Source organism: Phasianus colchicus, chromosome 28 (genome assembly GCF_987193195.1).
Source record: "Phasianus colchicus chromosome 28, bPhaCol1.hap1.1, whole genome shotgun sequence".
Lineage (NCBI taxonomy): Eukaryota > Metazoa > Chordata > Aves > Galliformes > Phasianidae > Phasianus > Phasianus colchicus.
The window spans coordinates 1271816-1290560 of record NC_143463.1 but is presented as its reverse complement, the minus strand read 5'-3'; the positions used below and the strand labels follow the sequence as shown (position 1 = coordinate 1290560).

Genomic DNA, 18745 nt, shown 5'->3' with positions numbered 1-18745 from the left:
GTGCTGGGGCTTTGGAGCAGAGCACAGATAGAATTTCACAGAGTGGAGCAGAGGCGGAGAACCACCTCCCTCAATTTGCTCACTGCAATTTCTTTATCAAACCCTCACTCACCCCCAGCTTAGGCAGTCCAACACGTATTTGGATGCTTTCTTCCCAGACAATAACAAATGAACATTTCCCCCCCAGGACCCCCGTAGCTCCCCTGCAGCCCCCACAGCCCCTCAGACCAAAAGGACCCAGAGCTCCACAGCTCCAACAGCACATTGTACCCACAGACACCCCTCCCATATTTTTTCCCTAGGACCGCCATAATCCCCTCTGGGACACCCCAGTAGCTCACAGACCCCCCCCAGTCTCTGACAGGACTCCCATAGTCCTTACAGGACCCCCAGAGCCCACCCGATCTCCATCTCCCCCTCATGTACAATTGAGAGGTGCTGGAGAGCAGCACAGAACAGGAGAAGGTGTAGGGCAAGATGTGGGGCAAAGGGACACGGGGAGGTACTGGGGACAGGAGGGAATGTTGGGAGGGATGTGGGGACACAGCCTGTGGGACTGGAACACTGCACAGGAGAAGGCAATATGTGAGGTGATGGTGGGACTTGAGAGACATGGGGCCATGGGAGGACCTAGGGCCTGGATTGGGGTGAAAATAGGGGATGTGGGGCAGTGTCAGAGCACATTTATTGATTTCTTCCTGCAAGGGGATGGGGGCCCCTGTGGGGGCCCCTCTTATGCGTAACCCTACAACCCAAGATAACCCCATATAACTATGTGACCCACAACCCCATCTGACACAGGAACTCTGTGAGCCCTGCTCCCATGTCTCCATGGCCACGTGACCCAGAACTCCATGACACCATGAACTTATATGACCATGCAACCCCACAACTCTGTGACCCTGCATGACCCACAACCCTACATCCTGACCTCATGTGGCCCATAACCAGCTGTGTAGGGGTAAAGCAATCTCGCCTAGGTGTGGGTCCCCCCAGAAAAGCCACAGAGTGGGCACCATAGGGTCAGATATGGAGGAAGGTCTAGAGGGGCAGTTAGAGGAGACTTCTGGGGCAGCCATGGGGCATGTGTACCCAATAATGGCAGCTGTCACCTCACAAGCACTTCGTGGGAATTGCTGAGTTATAAGAAGTCATAAGAAGTTATGGGGCAGCTAAAGGACACTGAGAGGATTACAGGGGCACCATGGGGCAGAGACATGGCTGACCCACATCTACAGCTGGTGGTGGAACTGCTGCTGATTATGGCTGCTATAGGGGGTCTCTGGACCTGTTATAGGGCACATGAAGGAGGAGCTAATGTACCTCTCCCAGAGCTGATGGTGAAACTGCCACTGATCATGGGAACCCCAAAGTCTCCTTACCCCTATTGCCCCCACAGATCCTGTACAACCACACCACAGCGCAGCTGGAGATCTACACCTTCCTCCCCAAGTTCCACCCACACCTTCTCCAGCTCAGCCCTCCACTGAGGCTGTGTTCTGCAAGCCCTGAGGGGTGCTAGGTGTTCTGTCATGGGGCCATAGGGCTCAGGAGGGTGACTACAGGGTAATGGCTCTCACTGTAGGGCTGGAAGGTACAGATCCCTAACTGCACCATGATGAGGCAGTACAGGATCTGTGGGGCAATATGGGTACCAAGGACTATGGGGCAAGCTCCATGTGGGGGAGCATCAACCCAAACAAGTGCAGGTGTGCCCCCTAGCACCATTAACCCTTCCATAGGTGTCCTTTAACTGCTCCATAACCCCTGATGAGACCAAAGAACAAGGGGGAAAGCAGCACACAGTGAGAAGTCAGTTTAATGACATCTTGCATGACCAACACAGGTGATGGTAATGAGCACTGCTGAGACAGGGACTGCAGAGACATACGGCCCATCCTCAAATCTGTAATGTGTTTGTAGAAAGGAAAGCAACCATTTCCTACACTCCAGGGAGAAGAACTGCCACCCAACTCTCACCCCATGGTGAAGAAGCACTATGACCACATGTGAGTTCCACCTACAGCAGGAGCACCTCGGAATTACACACAGGGAAACACGTTCTGGCTTTTATTGGGGTGGAAGAGAACACAACATCCTTCAGCCCAAACTGCTCAAAGCCGGCAATGTCACCTTATTCTTCATGCTGCAAGACTTCAGGAAACAGGAGAGGGGCAGGAAGGGTTAAAAGTTAATTTTCTATTAAGGCTGTTAATTCAGCAAGATCATTAAAAACGTACTCGGCTCAAAGCAGGAATAGTTGCGTTGACCTCAGTCAGATGGTTCACATGTAGTTCAGTCAGGCAAGTGCTTACATGGCTTGCTGAATCAAGCCATTCAATGAGAGCTGCTTTGCAATGGGTTCATTTTAATGGCTGAGCAAGCTCATCACATGAGCCTTGCTAGTTCTCCAGAGGGCTAATAGCTGTTTGCTCATCCACCTTTCTGCAGGTGCCACCTGGATGCCTCCCTACACTTTGTTGCAGCCAAAGAAAACAGAATTTGCTAAGAAAAACCTGTATGCAACATCTATGATATAGAGTGGCTTAGCTCTCCCTTAAATAGTAACAGAAAAGAACAGTACAAAACAATGGTTTCACGTTCAACACACAAGAGCATCTTATTGAAAAAACTAAAATAAAATATAAACGTTATCACCACAATATAAACCCCCCAAATAATGATGAAATGGGAAGAAAGAAGAGTTAGCAAAACGTCCTGTGAACTTCAGAGTCTCTTATTAACAATGTTAAACAAAAAAAAAGAAAAGCTTCTCTGGTGAATCCCAATGCGATGTCTCTGTTTACAGGGCAGGGAATGGTGCTGCCCACCACCTACCTCAGGATTCAGCATAACATCAGCTGCCCCATCTGCTGTCCCAAAGGAGCACGAAGCCAGGAGGGCAGTTCATGTGTGCAGGGATGTGGTCTCCCTGTGTGTGGCAGAGACTCTGATGGAAGAAACTGGGGTTAAAAAAAGCCAAATTCCTGTTGGAACCATGTCAGAAAGTTCCATCTCGGAGGCCTGCAAAACATGAACTACTGAAGAAACAGTCACAAGGTCCCACTGAAAAGCCGTGACAAGCTGTAATGTGCCATCTCAATTACAAGGAAGAGGGGAAGTGTTTGGTTTTGTTTGTGTTTTTTTTTTTTTGCTCATCAATATGATGAGCTTTCTCACGTCCCAAACCACATTCAGGTAGTTTCCAAGTCTGCTGTTTTGTGTGTGTGTGGAATCTACTGATCCAGACCAAGAAACCAAACCAACAGAACGGGGATGCACAGTTCTTAAGTCCTGGAGCCTTCAACACTGCCTGAAACAAGAGCTGGCCTGGGGGGGTCCAGAGAGATGCCTGCAAGATGGTGTTCGTAGCAGCCTTGCAAGCAGGGGGCTCACGTCTGCTATGTGCTGCTGGCATTCTGCCCGTCACGCTCATCGCTGGGACCTGAAACAGACAGGAGCTGAGTCACACACTGTTTCTTGATTCAAACTAAGACCCCACTAGAGATGCATATGATGTCTCAGAGTTCGCATTTCACTGACAGATGAAAACATTAGTTTCCCTCCCCTCAGTTTACATTTCTTCTGCTGATTAAGTTCTGCAGAACTTTATCCTCTTGACCCATCTGGCTTTGGGATCTCAGCAGCATCAGAGCCCACAAGCTTCATTTCCAGCCTCTCCAAGTCCACATGCTGCTTTCTCTTTTTCCCTTCATACCCAAACCTGCTTTATAATTGTTTCTCTTGCAGTGAACCAGGATGAAGTTCTGATCTTGGAAAAAATTGAGATGTACTGAGCCATAGGAAGACAAAGTATAGATGGCCCAAAGTCAGGAGAAAGAAGCCTTCCTTAAACTGCTAAGCAACGCCTCTTTAAATTATGGCCTCTTTGCATACAACGGAAAGAGTTATACTCTTCCCACTTCTTTTTGGGAACCTCCTGCTTTGCACACAGCACTGTACTCAGAAATCAGCAGTCAGAACTGATGTTTGCTTTTGGTTGTTAATGGTGTGCCTCCCTTGCTTACCACTTCCCACTGATCCTGAAGGTGCAAGGACATCATCATCACTGTCCTCCTCATTTGATTGTGTTACTTCTGGCTCTGGTGCCACATTCTTGACCTCTTGCTCTTGTTCCACTCTGCTCCGTAACGCCAAGATCCGGTGGTGCAGTGCAGCATACAGCTGCCCTGTGTCCTTAGAGCTCGCCTGGGGTTTTCAGTATTCAGCAACAAGAAAAGAGGTGCAAGGAATTACAACAGATAAAACATTTAATATACCACAGCAAGGCCTACTTCAGTTTTGTCACGTGGCTTGCTCATATTTTTAATTCTTGCACTCTCCAAAGCTTATGGTCACTGTATATCTCCAAATAGCTATTCTAGAGCTGTCAGACAAGGTATTCTGTGAACATTATCTATTTGAAAGAACTTCCTTCTGCATATAATGAAGCTCAGTTTCCACCACATCAGTGAATCTGTCACCGTAACTGCTATCGCCATCACCCCCAGTTAGCTTTAATTCAGTGAGATGGTTAGCTTATTTCATAACATTGCTCCCACACAGCCCAACTTGTGATATTTATCACCTCTGCATCTGCTAAAATGTTACTTCAACTGCAATATAGGCAGTGCCTATTTGAGTAGGGATACCATGGTGTAAATGACAACTGTACTCACTGATATAAGAAAGACTTTAACCCCCTGGTCCTCTGTATCCATGGCAGTGATCCGGATGCTCTTTTCACTGGCTTTGTCAATCTGCATCTGAGCCCAGAGCTTGGTGTTTAGGATTAACCTGAGGCTCCCCTGAGTCCTCATCACTAAAGCAAACACATGAGATGGGTTAGGTGGCAAGAGACAACTAGGAGCTCAGCACAGCCAAGATAGCTTTTTCATGGAGCAGGGCTGTGACAAAACACTGAAGCCTCACACAAAAAATATCAAGGGAATCTCATCATGACTGCTGAGATGAATGTAGGATACTGAAGATTACTGGGCTAAATACCTATAAACATGCCCTAAATCTCATACATGAATACATCAAAGTTCAGTGACCAGATCTGAGCTGATGATCTCAGGCTAGTGCACATTCCTACCAGCCCGAACCATCAAGCACCATACAGAAAGACCCACTGGCACCTGGTCCTGAAGAGCAGAAAGCTCACATCTGAAAATTGCCATGAATTTCTAGTCAATATTCAGGTTGGTAAGTAGAGCTCACTTTTAGGAGAAAAAAAGTCAGCAAGCAGAATGCATTTGTTACAATAGGAAGATATTTTCATATATTCTCTTTGGACATAAGGCAAGAGAAAAGGTCCAAACTGCACTTTGAGTTGCTGTAGCTAAAACAAAGTGGATGCTACTGTGTGTCATGGAAGTATCCTATGAAACAATACAGCTCTCACCCAGTAACTCATTTCCCTGGTTTCTCTTACCCAGTCGCGACTGTAACGTCCCATCATCTGTTGAAGCCATGTCATTGAGTCGCAGAAGCCCTCGACCTCTTTCCACCCATGACTGAGAATTTTTATCAAATACAAACAGCTTGCATTGAATCTGTAACAGAAAACACCTCTGTGGCACAGTGGTTGACTGAAGCAGTTTTATAATTCATTGTATTCAGACATCTAGTTGGTCAAAAACAAACCATTTCATACTGGGTTTTTTAACTGCTTGTAGACATGTCATCATGTCTTTTGCAATAGATCCCTCAAATTATGCTGATATGGTAAGATCTTTATGAAGTTAGATATTCTTAATGAATGCTCAAAACCAAAAAGCAAGAATGACATTCAGATAGGGTGCAAGCTTCCACAGCTCCCTTCTTCTTGCCCAGCTCCCATCTTGCTATTATTATATATGATGTCTTGCTTGGTCTGAGAAAACAGATGTATCCTTGTACAAAGCAATCATAACAAGTTGAATTGACATGCAGAAGGTGTGCTTAAGATTTGCCAGGATTGTCCAAATGCTGACATTCATTTGGAAGAGGAAGTGAAGAAAGAACTGAATAAGGATCCAATAGTAAATATCCCAAACCTGCACTGTAATATCTGAAAGCACATTAGGGATGGAGAAGGTGGCTGAGAAGTTGGGAATAGGCTGGTGTGCATTCCCTGGATGCTCACAAGCTCAGAGATCCTCCGCATTAGTTTCTTACCTGTAAAACATTACTTTCTGCTTCCTCCCCAGTAATCACTTCCACCTTTGCTAACAAACACTTCCTCGCTGTTGCTTTTGTATAGGCTGCAGCAGACTCGGCCAGGGATTCTGAAATATTATTAGCTGAACAACATTTTGAAAGTTTATTTTGAGAACAATACATTATACAGTGCTTCTAAGGGTCTCCAGGTATACCCAAATTCAGAGAAAAATCACAGAAGATGGCAATAGAACTGCAAGGAGCCCCAGAAGTCTGGAATCCAGGAAACAGTTCTCAGTTCCAGCACCATGTGTGCACCTACACAACATGCATCTGACTCAAGAGTCCAATTACCAGAACTACAATAGGGTTTTGTTAAAAATAGTTTGCCACACTTCTGCTACACTGTGTAGGGCCAAAGTATCTGCTCTACTCATGCTTGCTGCTTTCACTGCTGAATACAGTCACAGTGCTGCAGAAAACCCATGAAAGACAGCACAGCCTGCATAGGTTATATATTAAAGACAAGACAATCTATAGCATCCAGTATGTCAATCCCCACCCCAAAAGGCTCCATCTTTGGTTAGATTCAACAATAAAAGCAACATTCACTTTTTTTAAACAAAGTAATAGGATATTGAGATTTAACTACCATTCCTAGAACACTGCTTTGGTTTTTACCTTTCTCTGGTGTGGCTTCCTGAGAAGATGATTCAGACCCAGACTCCGTAGCAGCATTCTCCTTATTACTCTCTGTGCTGCCTTCGTTTGATTTTGGTGGACTCTATCACAAAAAGAAAATGAGATAAAGAGAAGAGGAAAGCATACACTGATTTCAGCTTTGCAGAACACGACTACTGATGACTTACCAGCAGATAACACTACTGTTTATAAACCACATACAAGGAGAATCCCAATGACACTGCTTTCACATTAAGAGCTGCATTACTACCCCAGACTAAGGAATTGGACAGAGCCTGACCTAGCAAACAACACAAATCGTTTTCTCCTGAACTGAAACCAAATTTCAACCCTTAATTTGAGGTTCTGTTCAAAGCAAATCAATTTCAGCTACAGCTCTACTCAAGACAGTGAGCTCACCTCACTGGTAGTTACGAATGCACAGTGCAAAGTGCTTCCCTCTCACAACAGCATAACAATAAAACAAATTGAAAACAGTAAGGCACTACAAATTACACCTGGGGTCAGTAAACAGTTGATTTGGAATCCCATCCTTTGGAGGGTCATGTAACTGAATTTGTCTATTTGGAGGAGAGCAACATCTTCAGGTATTTATACTGAAGCAGTCATTGCAAAGAAACAAGCTGTCCCATACTTAAACTGCTTGGATTTGAGAACCATATGCACCACAGCGAAGATGGGACATCTCCTTACACCGGTGCTGGCGGCAAGGAAATCATGGACAGCACTACAGCTGTAGATAGCAGCTCATGACAACAGCCCCAGATTTCACTGAGTTACTACACAGCACTCCAATGAGAGGTGCAATTAAAAGTTCTCAATTTTCCTGAGTGAGAACCCATAGCAGAACCTGCACAGAAGATGGTAATGTTTCTCAAGCAGTGGATACTCACTAGGACTCGCTCACTCATGTTCTGTCCAAAAACAAACTTGTTGCTCGATGCATCTGCGCTGTTTGTAGAGTTCTCTATACTGGAAGGGAGAAAAGTTTCTGCAAGTCAGTAAAATGCATTTATCCCCCACTGATGAAATTCCTCAGAAAGTGAGCAGAGCAAACTCCAACTACTACATGTTCTCAGGTCAATTTTCAGAGACAGCCAGGGGAGGAGCTGAAACAAAGACCTGCAGAGTCACAACCGAAGCAGAGGTAGCAGGGATGAGCAATGCCTTTCATCACATGAGCTGCAATATTACAGCTTTCCTGAGAAGCCTCACCATCAAGTCTCAGCTGTTACATATCCCTGGAGTAAGCAACCTCCTCCATATAACATTTTTACCAGCAGACTTTAATTGTTTGAAAAGGGCAAAGGTTTCTTTTTCCCAAAAAAATCACTAGCTGCTTCATGTGTTGTCTGACTGTCCTCACATCTTGCCATCTGAAGTAGGTTTAACTGGAATAGGCTTTGGTTTCAAAACTTTACTGGTATAAACAAAAAAAGACAAACTCAGAAGCATGTTTCCGGCAACTGACCATGAGTAAATCTTCCCCAGTGAAGACTCAATCCAGATATGGCAGTAGATGTTATGTAGGTTGAAATATATAGATAGTTGAAGCCCACATATTATGTGTCTCCAATTTAAAAATAAGAAATGTTTCTGGACAAACATTGGTATGGCATACAGTCACTCTGATGTTCTCTACTTGCCCAGAGCATCCTGTGAAACCTCAAGCAGGACTAAGACTGCAAAATGAGTTACTCACACCTGCTTTGCACTGCAGCTCACGTAAGAGAACAACAGGATCTTAAAAACTCAAAGTAGAGGCAAGGCAAGCACACACACCAATGCTTTCATAGTTATTCCATGGCATCAAACAATCTGCATCTTAAATGCTCCACTTCTCTGCTGCTGGGAGAACCATCACATACTGGGTCCTTCCTTGACTTTCCAAGTAATTACTTGAACTGACAATGCTGTAAAAAAAGAAATTCTGTCCTCTGTAACACTACTTGATTCTTTTACCACTACTAAGCCAACACAGTCACAAAGCAACACCAACATCAAGGTGTTTTTTATCCTAAGTGCAGACTGTCAGTTCACAGCTTATTGGTGCACATGTAAAATCTGCATCACTTTCTCGTGGCTGCCTCAGTTCATGCACATCTCCACCAAATCTCTTTTGACACAAAGACCTTCTGCTTAGTTGTAAGGACCTTCTGTATTACTCTGTATAACTCAGCATCACGAACAAACCACTTCTTTGAACTCTTCTCTCCCTTATCACTCTCAGAAATGCAAACATTCTAAGTTGCTCTTTGGCAACCAGCGTACCTGCAGAGATCTCAGAGCATCAGCAACCACCACACTCCAATAAAAAAACACTTCTCCATTTCTTTGATTTGCCATCTATACCTATATAGACAGAGCAACTGACAGCAGTATTATCTATAACATTCCACACATAGCAAGAAGGCTCTCTCAAGTTATTACTTAAGCAATGCAGGTACACATCACAGTGTCATGCCTGTCATGCCTAAGCACTTTAGCAATGGCTTGAAGTTTGTTGCACACTCTTAAGAAACACCATGCCACTGATTAGTACATTTTGAAGTACTTCAAGGGAATAAACAAGGCTCTACATTTAGCATTATACTGTAAGGTCCTGGGAAAAGACAGCTCAATAAACTAAAACTGTTCTGAAAATTTCTTAGATCTTCCAATGGTAGATTTAATTGTAGAAATGAGTTGGAAAAAAACATCCTGGAGGCACCCATAAGCAGAGGCACCCAAAGTGCACAGCTGAGATCATGTTATGAACACATCTATTTTACAGGAGCTGTTCTGTGTAATCACAATCAACAAGAGACATTATACACAAAAATAACTCAAATTTGAGGTTTGCTACCCCCTTTATTCAGAAGCCTGGGTTTCCATTGGCACAGTTATAAGCCCCACAAAGTGTAGTCTCACCTGGAACTGATGTATTGTAGGAAATAGTTTGTTGCAGAAGGGGTGTCTGATGATGGAAGGCCAGCATTTTGCACATCAGCAGTTTCATCGCTTTCATCTCCCAGCTACAAAAATAACATCTGTTAGGACAGCTTTAACTACAAATCACAGAATTTTCAGCTCTTCATTGCCCCCCAGGAAAAAGCTCTTCCACAAAGACTTCCTACCATAAAGTAAGCCTGTGTCCCACTAGTATTTTCCTTCTGTTACGCTAGGAAACCTGTATAAACTTGTATTACACAGAGGTACACACAATCCAACCCAAGTACTCCGTGCTTAGGTTTGAACTCACACTGCTCCAATTTTCTTTCCTTACTTTTTCTGTGAAATCTTGGTTGCACTGGAGTATCTTAGCAACACACTGCAACTTCATTATGACCCAAAAGGTATGAGAAAATACTATATTGCACTGATCTTCAGATTTATGCACTAAATTTTTTATTTACAGCAGTAATATAAGTTTATTAAATAACTGGAAGACCAGTTTTACTGAACAGCCAAGCTGCACACACAGCTGCCTGCTTCACACACATGAAGTGTTAAAACCACTGTCCATTAATTGTTTTGAACAACTTCAGTGTGCCTACAAATGATTGGCTCCACTGTGTTTTATCCTCACTTAAATACATCAACTCAATCAAGATGAGTTGTGCTTACCTTAACTCTATCTCTTAAATTCTGTCCAAATACAAAGGCTTGCTGTGCATTTAGTTCTGCCTTGTCACCACTGTCATCATCTGAAGTACTGTTAGACTCTTTCTTCTGACATTCTCCAGCCTAAAGAAAGAAACTGAAAGCCTTAGCCTGATTAATGATTAAAACCATTCTCTTTAAGCAAAACAAAAAAAAACGAAGAATGTTGTACTATGGCAAGTCACAGTCATTTGCCATAACAAATGACAGATGCCAGTCACACCTTCAGAGCTACAAGGCAAGTTTTACATTTGAAAAGAATCTGGTTTTATTCAGAGAATCTTTTTCAAGGAATCACACAGTTAAGACATTCACAGTTAAGGGATTTCTAAACACCATTTGGTCCAAAACTGTGCTCGAAGGAGTATCAACTTCAAAGTCATCCTCTGCTGACTGCCCAGGATGTTGTACAGTCAAGTTTAAATACAAATCTAAGGATGGCAGAAGGCAGCTTCAATGTCTGAATGCACTTGCTCGACTATGCAACTGGAATCCCCCCTCCCCTGTTCCTGTTATCCCTCAATTTTTAATTTTTTTTTTTTAAGGGCACTTCCAAGTCTCATTCTGTTTTGCTAAAACCTCACACTAGATAGCTGAGAAAATTTCCCTCTTAGTCTTCTTTTACCCAGGCAAAACACAGCCAGCTTTTTCACTGTCAGATAGGTCTCAGCCACTAATCACCTGGGTGGTTTGTAAGCATCTTGCTCATAGCAGCATCCTTAGCCACACACAGTATTCCTGATACAGCCCACTGAGCAGCAAAGAGAAGGGAACGATCACTTTCCTTCACCTAATGACTATAGCCTCAGTGAAGCAGCCCAACACATTCTTTGTCAGAAAGAATGCACCACTCACTCACATTTCATTTCTCATTGTTTCATAGGATGTTATGGTTCTTGAACCTTTTGTAGTGTTGAGGGCCTTTTATTTGCACCATAAAACTGCATGGGAATCACCTCCTCCCTCTCCTCCCACTTTCCAACCCTGTAGCTCTAAAGCTTTTGGTTTACATTAGAAGACCCAACAATATTCATGCATAAAGTTCAACAAATGCTCCAGCTGGCACTGCCAAAAGTAGGAAGTTTGAGCATGTCTTGATAAAAGCAAATATAGCTATATGGAAACTAAAGGGATTAAAGCTGATCTACTGGAGAAAATGCCCAGGGGAAAAGTCTTGCTGGTGAACTTGTTTTCATGGATGGGAAATCTTCCCTCTTCTTTTCCCCTTCTCCGAAATAAATGCCACTAACCTTAAAGTTCGTTACCAACACAATTCACTAATAAGCTCTGCACATATTAACTTGTCTCAGCATCACTGTGTAACAACCAGACCTCTAAGCCTTTTTCTGTACAGCTGCTTTGTATCCAGTCCTTTGTCCTTATGATACGTGAGTCCAACTCACCCAGATGAAGAACTTTGTATTTGTTCACTTTTGATTGATTTTCCCTAATCTAGTTTTCCTACCTGCTGAGATTTCTCTGAACAGCCCTATATTCCAACACACTGACCATTTCTCCCCATCCTACAGTTGACTGGCATCCAAAAACTTGGTAAGATTCACTCCACCTTGCCAAGTTCTTCGCACAAACATGAGATAGTGCCAGTCTCTGTATAAACCCCAAAGGAACCCCTCTGGCATAAGCTATTCCTTAGATTTTGAACCAGACTGATACTCTTGAAGCTCAATGGTTCAGCCACCTTCCATCCACTTTTAATTCCGAGTAAGTACATGACCCTGGTCTGGTTTTAAAGATAACTTTGGCAAAGATCTATCAAGGACCTCGCTAAAGTCAGGAAAACAAAACAGAAAAGCAAACAAATATTATTCTCTGCAGAGCCAGGACAACTATTAAAATCATTCTGGTTTGTCTACAGTATTTGAATTCATCTAGTTTTTGCTACAGCTCTTGATTTAGCAAATAAGAAAAGCCACAGTGTACTGTGCAAAACCTACTACTACTCCTGAAGTACATAATACAGATAAGTAGGGAATCATCACTGATGGACCTGCACTCACATTAACAGATTTTATTCACAGAATATTTAAGTTCTGACAAATTGAGTGTCCTTTAAATCCTTCTCCAACTCACCTTGTCTTCTGAGTCAGAGCTTTTCAGTGTTGCATTACTTAGTGATTCTGATGTTGCTGCACAATCTGGTGGGATATTTACACCATTGGTCCCACTGCTCAGAACTGCAACGAGAAACAAGAAGCTGAGATTCATTTTCTAGACATTTAGAGAATCTTAAAAGGAAGTTTAAAGGAAGTAACAGTTTTCTTCGCAAATGGCATACTATTTTCTTTTTTTAAAATACAGGAAACACAGCAATGGCAACTACACAGTTCTCACGATTTTTTGCACAACGGGTTTGTGATGCAGAAGCATGAGGACAGCAATTCAGCAACTCTTTGCAGCAACAAAATTCCAAACGCGAACAGGTCAGCAGAACATTAATGTTTGTAGAAATACTGCACAGGCTTCAACGCATACAACTGCAAGCAAGCTCCTTCAAATTTAGTACTTTAGGGTTCCTCTTTGGGAGATCTAACTACATACACACTGAACTCCTAGTACTGTACTCCAGTATTTGAGTCCGCTGTAGAATCCAGCCCATGCCAACAGACAAGCTAGAAAAGTTTGGTTCAACATCACATTCAGCAGTAGCTGAGGTTACTACTGTTTCAGGTTAGGTAAATTTCTAAACAACAGAAAGCAGAAGAGCCACACAAGCATAAGAGTTTAAGAGACACAAATCTTAAACAACTTTGTTTTAACTTTCAGTTTCCAATCATGCCTAGTTCTATTAGCTATATTGCCTTCCATAATACATCAAACAATCAACATGAGCAAGCTAACAATGCAAAGTGTAACTCAGAGCCACTGCTTCCGAAAGTTTCTCAGTCTGGTGGCATCTGCTAGTGATGCAGTTGTTTCACATCACTTTGCAGCCAGTGCAGATCTCCAACGGAAGCAGTAGACTATATGATAGTTTATGCTGTCACTTGAGACATATTTAGTATTTCTGCTCCTCCTCTGTTGCACTCCAGAAAGCAAAAGCATTATTTACCCATCTGTGAGAAAGCTTTTGGCTGTGGTGCCTGTAGGACTGCAGGACGGAGCACACTTCGCTGCTGTTCCTTCGGTTTCTGGCTTGGGAGACCTGCAAGTGGAAAAGCTTTTTTCAAGAGCTATGAAGAGTAAGAGTAAAGAAGATGACATTGTTTTCAACTTCAAGTGCTTCCAACAAAACATGTAATGGAACACTTAATTTAAGAAAGATTTCACCTCCTTCTTTCCCACGCCTTGTCCCATCCTGAAGAAAGAATTAGTCCTACCCAGAGAAGGTAACCCTTTTCCTTCTGGCCACTGGACATAGTCTCTAGCTTACCCAGGAAAGTATACAAGGAGAGTCTGTGACACTGACTCAGAAATAGAAGTTGAAAATGTAAGAGAAACAAACCAATCTTATCTATTCACCAAGTATTAATCAGCTCCGTTTTCCAAGACTCCCACCCTCCCTCTAATTAAGCCATTCCCAGATTCATTTCTTCATTCTTCATATAAGGTGTATGGACAGCACAATAAACATGCATGTTATTTTTCTTAACCTTTCCAGGCTGCGTTAACTTGGCCTCCCCAGTTTCCTGTAGGAAGACAAAGGGCTCTATGACTCTTTAATTCAGCTCAGATTAAAAAAGCACCTGACATAAAACAGCCTAAAAAAAATCCTAACATCAACTCCAGAAGGCTATAGCAAATCCAAAAGATTCAAATTTCTTTAAGAAAAAAGACAAAAACTAAGAAAATCAAAACGAAGCCTTAATCCATTAGGATACTGTCACAAAAAGCTCACTTTAAAATTTGTAACTAGTTTTGTTTCAGGCCTCCCATCCCAAAGCTTGTGACAATGGATACTATCTTATGACCAAGCATTCATATCAGCTTTTTATAAGAATACAAATCAAATCTGATCTATATATTTTAATTTACTACATTTCCTGAGAACATATACATTCCAAATACATTACAAATATTTACTTCCATTACCAAAATCAGTTTTCTTTGAATTCCCATAAGCAGTAGCATTTGTCCTTCCTATACTAGCAAGACCTGTTAGCAAAGGTGAAGCTCAGAGTAAAACAGCACAGCAGAACAGCTGTCATAAGAAAGCCACAACTGTGCTATATTCAAAGAGCAGAGAGAGGAAAGGAGGGGGTAGACACACTAACAGCTAGGAATCATTTCAGCACACTCCTAAGTAAACCTTTTGTTCCAGTTTGAATCTAAAGGAACTAAGCTCACACAGACAAGGACTACCATGAGCCAAAGCACAGTAAGCAGAGGCATTTCAGAAGCGCACGACTGATCCAAGTCAAAGCTCTGATGTGCCTATGCACACTTCTTGCCACGTTCCAGTTACAACGTGTGTCTGAAAACTCCAAAATACATTAAAAATGCTGGAACTACTACTGTTTCACTTTACTTCTGAAGGAAACATTGAACTTACCTGCACTAGGAGCTTGACCATGAATAAGGATTGGCGGTTTTAGCCGGAATCCACTGCTCTTTTCCTCTAGAAGCAAAACACAGAATTATAAAGACAGCTGTAAAATACAGAAGGTATAACCTGCTCTAAGACAGTGGTAACAGCATGAGCACTTTGTGACTGTAACAAGCCACAAGCTTTATAAATACCCAAAGCAAAGTCATAATGAGATTTCCAAACAAGATCCCTTCCTCCAGGCAAAGCTGACATTCTCAGTGATCATCACAGCAGACATGCATTAAGAAAGGAGATGTTCAACTGTTCAAAATTAGTTTTCAGGAGAAACACAGAACAGCATTTTCACAAGGGAAACAGAGTTCCTTCTAATATAGATTTTAAGTGAGAATCATAATACAAAAAGAATGACAATCATCAAAAGCATGACAGAGCATGACAGATGCTAACAAGCACAAACTGTTAAATATCACTAGCTAAGTAAAAATTTTCATTAATTCTATGTAATTGCATTAGCTGCCACCTTATGCTTCCCTAATGTGAAGGCAAAAACTTCCTACGGTTGTACTTACTGAAGCTAAGGCATTTAAATAAAATAACCATGGAAATACCTGCATTTAAAAAAAAAAACATAAATCCCCAACTACTACAAAATCAATTTCCCCAAAGACCTGAAAAATATAATCATTAAATTAAATGCTACCTTGAAGGGGGAGTAGCAGCTGCACTCAGAATAAGATGACCATCTCAACACCCTAATGCACTTCATTATCCTCACCCATTAAGTACTAGATGAAAACAGTGGTTTCCAATACAACAAGCTGATGAAACAAGTGTGATCAACAAAACAAGCAGCAGTGTGAACACTGGTTCAGAAATCATGGTTCAACATAATCACAGCCATTGGCTATGGATGATTTGACTTTGCCAACAAAGAAAAAGAACCTTGGGTCAAGAAATGACACATCCCTGAAGTTTTATCTTGAGGTTAACAGATGGGAATAGAATCACACTGCACTCCATCACTCCCAAAGCATTTATGAGTTTTGATATTTGTTATTAACTCTGGCAAGCATGAGAAAAAGCAATAAAGTAAGAAAAGGCTGAAGACCAAAAGCACCACTTCCACACTCCTTGCTAGGGCCTGGGTTCAGAAGTGTCAGAATATTTTGAACTGTGATACTCAGCATTCTGCTGAGGAAAAATGAGGGAAAAACAAACTCACCCGGCTCTGAGTCAGAATTGCCTGCAGAAGGTTCACAGAAGCTTGATGGCATAAAGACATTGTTCTTTGTTACTGTTGTCAAGTAAAAAGAAAAATAAAGAGAAGCTGGGTATGTCATTCTTGATTATAAGCTCCTTTTCCAAATACTGAGATTGCAAGTCAAACAGTTTTTCTGATCATTTGCTTTACTTATGTTTTTTGTTTTGTTTCGTTCTACACTAGAATAGTATTACAGCTACAAAAATAAGCAGTTCCTCACAGCTCAGTTTCTCCTGAAAAAGTAATTGCAAACTTCACTGCCGGGAGGGAAGACAAACTGTTCCTAGTTTGAATTCTATCCTGAATAACAAATTAGAACAGATAGAATGTGAAATACAACTACACACATGATACTTCAGAAAGACTTTTCTTTCAGCTACATTTGCAATATCTGATAAATAGTGGAAACCACCACCTAGACTCTTTAAAAGGCTTAAGACTAACAGTATAGTGCTCACAAACAAGTACACAACTAACACTAACATATTAACAACCCTCATCATTAACCCAATCTACTTGAGCCCTTAGTTCACAGGCAGATCCCTTAAGAATAACTGCACATCAAGTAGGAAATGCACTCATACCAGCTGTAAATAACTGATCAGATGCATACAAAGTTATGTACTTCAAAGTTTCCTTTCTGAGATAATTTGAAATGTGAAAGAAATAACAGCCCACTGCCCAAGTGGATCTCAACGATCTGCTTGGTAACACAACCTACAGGACCTAGAAACAGAATCCAAGCTGGTAATCCATGAGTGAAGAGATCGAGATTTCCAAGTCATGACTACTCTGTCTCCCTGTATCTCATATAGGCCTTCTCCAGAAGGAAATGGGAAGACCACCTGATTAGCTGGGACATGAAAGATGAGGTACTCAGACTTAATTGACTCAGTCTTCACCAGTATGTGTTCAAACTACACTGCCCAGGTCACAGAAGGCAAAGGCATAGACTGGAAGAACAAATAACTGCTGGACAAAATCAAATTTGAGACCATCCAAGTAATCTGAGGATACATAGATCTGTGGGACCTGATGAGATGCACCCAAGGGTGCTGAGATAACTGGCAGATGAAGTTGGTGAGCCAATCTCTATTCTATCTGAGAAGTTGTGGCAGTCCAGGGAAGTTCCCAATGACTGGGAAAGGGGAAACATAACCCTTGCTTTTAGAAAGGTAAAAAAGGAAGTCCTGGGAAACTACTTGCCTGTGTCCGACAAGATCACAGAATCATAGAATGGCCTGCGTTGAAAAAGACCTCAAAGATCACCTATTTCCAACCCCCTGCTATGTGCAGGGTCACCATCCACCAGACCAAGCTGCCCAGAACCACATCCAGCCGGCTTTGAATGCCTCCAGGGATGGGGCATCCACAACCTCCTTGGACAATGTGTTCTTGTATCACCACCCTCTGTGTAAAAAACTTCCTGATATCCAACCTAAACCTCCCCATCTTCATTTAAAACTATTTCCCCTCGTCATATCACTATCCACCCTCATAAATAGTCGTACTCCCTCCTGTTTATATGCTCCCTTGAATGAGGTCTCTCCAGAGCCTTCCCTTCTCCAAGCTAAACAATCCCAGTACCCTCTACTTTTCCTCACAGGACAGCTGCTCCAGCCCTCTGATCATCTTAGTGGCCCTCCTCTGGACCTGCTCTAAGAGTTCCAAGTGGTGAAGCAGATTCTCCTTCCACATTAAGGCACGCAAAATAACATGACTGATGACAGCCAACTTGACCACCACAACTGTCAAGCAAGATTTGCCCTCAGTGAAGCTAACAACAATTGGACCACAGTACTGATGGATAAGGGAAGAGCAAGAGACATCACCTACCTGGACTTGTGCAAAACATGTTACACACAACACCTTGGTCTCTAAAGCAGAAAGACATGGCCTTGAGAGATGGGCCACTTGGCAGATAAGGAACTGGCTGGATGGTTGCTCCAGGGAGACCTTACAGTGGCCTTCCAGGACCTCAAGAGGCCTGCAGGAAAGCTGGGTGGGAGTTTGTGTCAGCTATTGTCATGACAGAACAAGAGGCAATGGTTTTAAACTAAAAGAGAAGAAATTTAGATTAGGCATTAGGAAGAAATTATTTACTTAGAGCTTGGTGAGGCACTGGGTCAGGCTACCCAGAGAAGGTGAGGATGCTCCATCCTTGGAGATGCTCATGGCCAGGTTAGATGAGGCTTTGGGCAACCCAATCTAGGGGCAGTTATCCCTATCATGGCAGCAAGGTGGGAACTTTACAGGTCCCTTCCACTCAGATCTTGTTTGATTATGTGATCCTCCACATCAAGGCAGCAGAAACTTTGATATACTGCATGAAGTATGCCTTAGACAAGAGAAAAGTATGCAAGTCTTAGAGAACCTCTACACACTAGATGTAAGATTGCCACCTACAGAAAATAATGCTTTCCTGAAAAGGAGTAATGCCATCTCACCAGGACTGCACAACTACAGTTTCAAAGGCTGGAAAGATTGTT

General features: G+C 42.5%; 1 protein-coding gene across 15 annotated transcripts in view; it reads right to left on the bottom strand.

Moving 5' to 3' along the window:
- Positions 1-2057: 2057 nt before the first annotated feature.
- RANBP3 (RAN binding protein 3) overlaps positions 2058-18745 on the bottom strand; it is a 40617-nt gene continuing 23929 nt past the window's right edge. For 7 of the 15 annotated variants that reach the window (XM_090126139.1, XM_090126145.1, XM_090126148.1 and 4 more), the window contains 13 exons: positions 16218-16289; positions 14999-15064; positions 13559-13651; positions 12580-12683; positions 10453-10572; positions 9757-9860; positions 7740-7818; positions 6826-6928; positions 6163-6287; positions 5438-5558; positions 4680-4822; positions 4029-4209; positions 2058-3445 (listed from right to left, as the gene is read on the bottom strand). In XM_090126139.1, the coding sequence (XP_089982265.1) occupies positions 3402-3445; positions 4029-4209; positions 4680-4822; positions 5438-5558; positions 6163-6287; positions 6826-6928; positions 7740-7818; positions 9757-9860; positions 10453-10572; positions 12580-12683; positions 13559-13651; positions 14999-15064; positions 16218-16289 (1355 nt within the window). In that variant the 3' untranslated portion in view covers positions 2058-3401. The remainder of the gene's footprint in view (positions 3446-4028; positions 4210-4679; positions 4823-5437; positions 5559-6162; positions 6288-6825; positions 6929-7739; positions 7819-9756; positions 9861-10452; positions 10573-12579; positions 12684-13558; positions 13652-14998; positions 15065-16217; positions 16290-18745) is intronic. The other 8 variants (XM_090126142.1, XM_090126149.1, XM_090126146.1 and 5 more) reach the window with 3 other exon arrangements.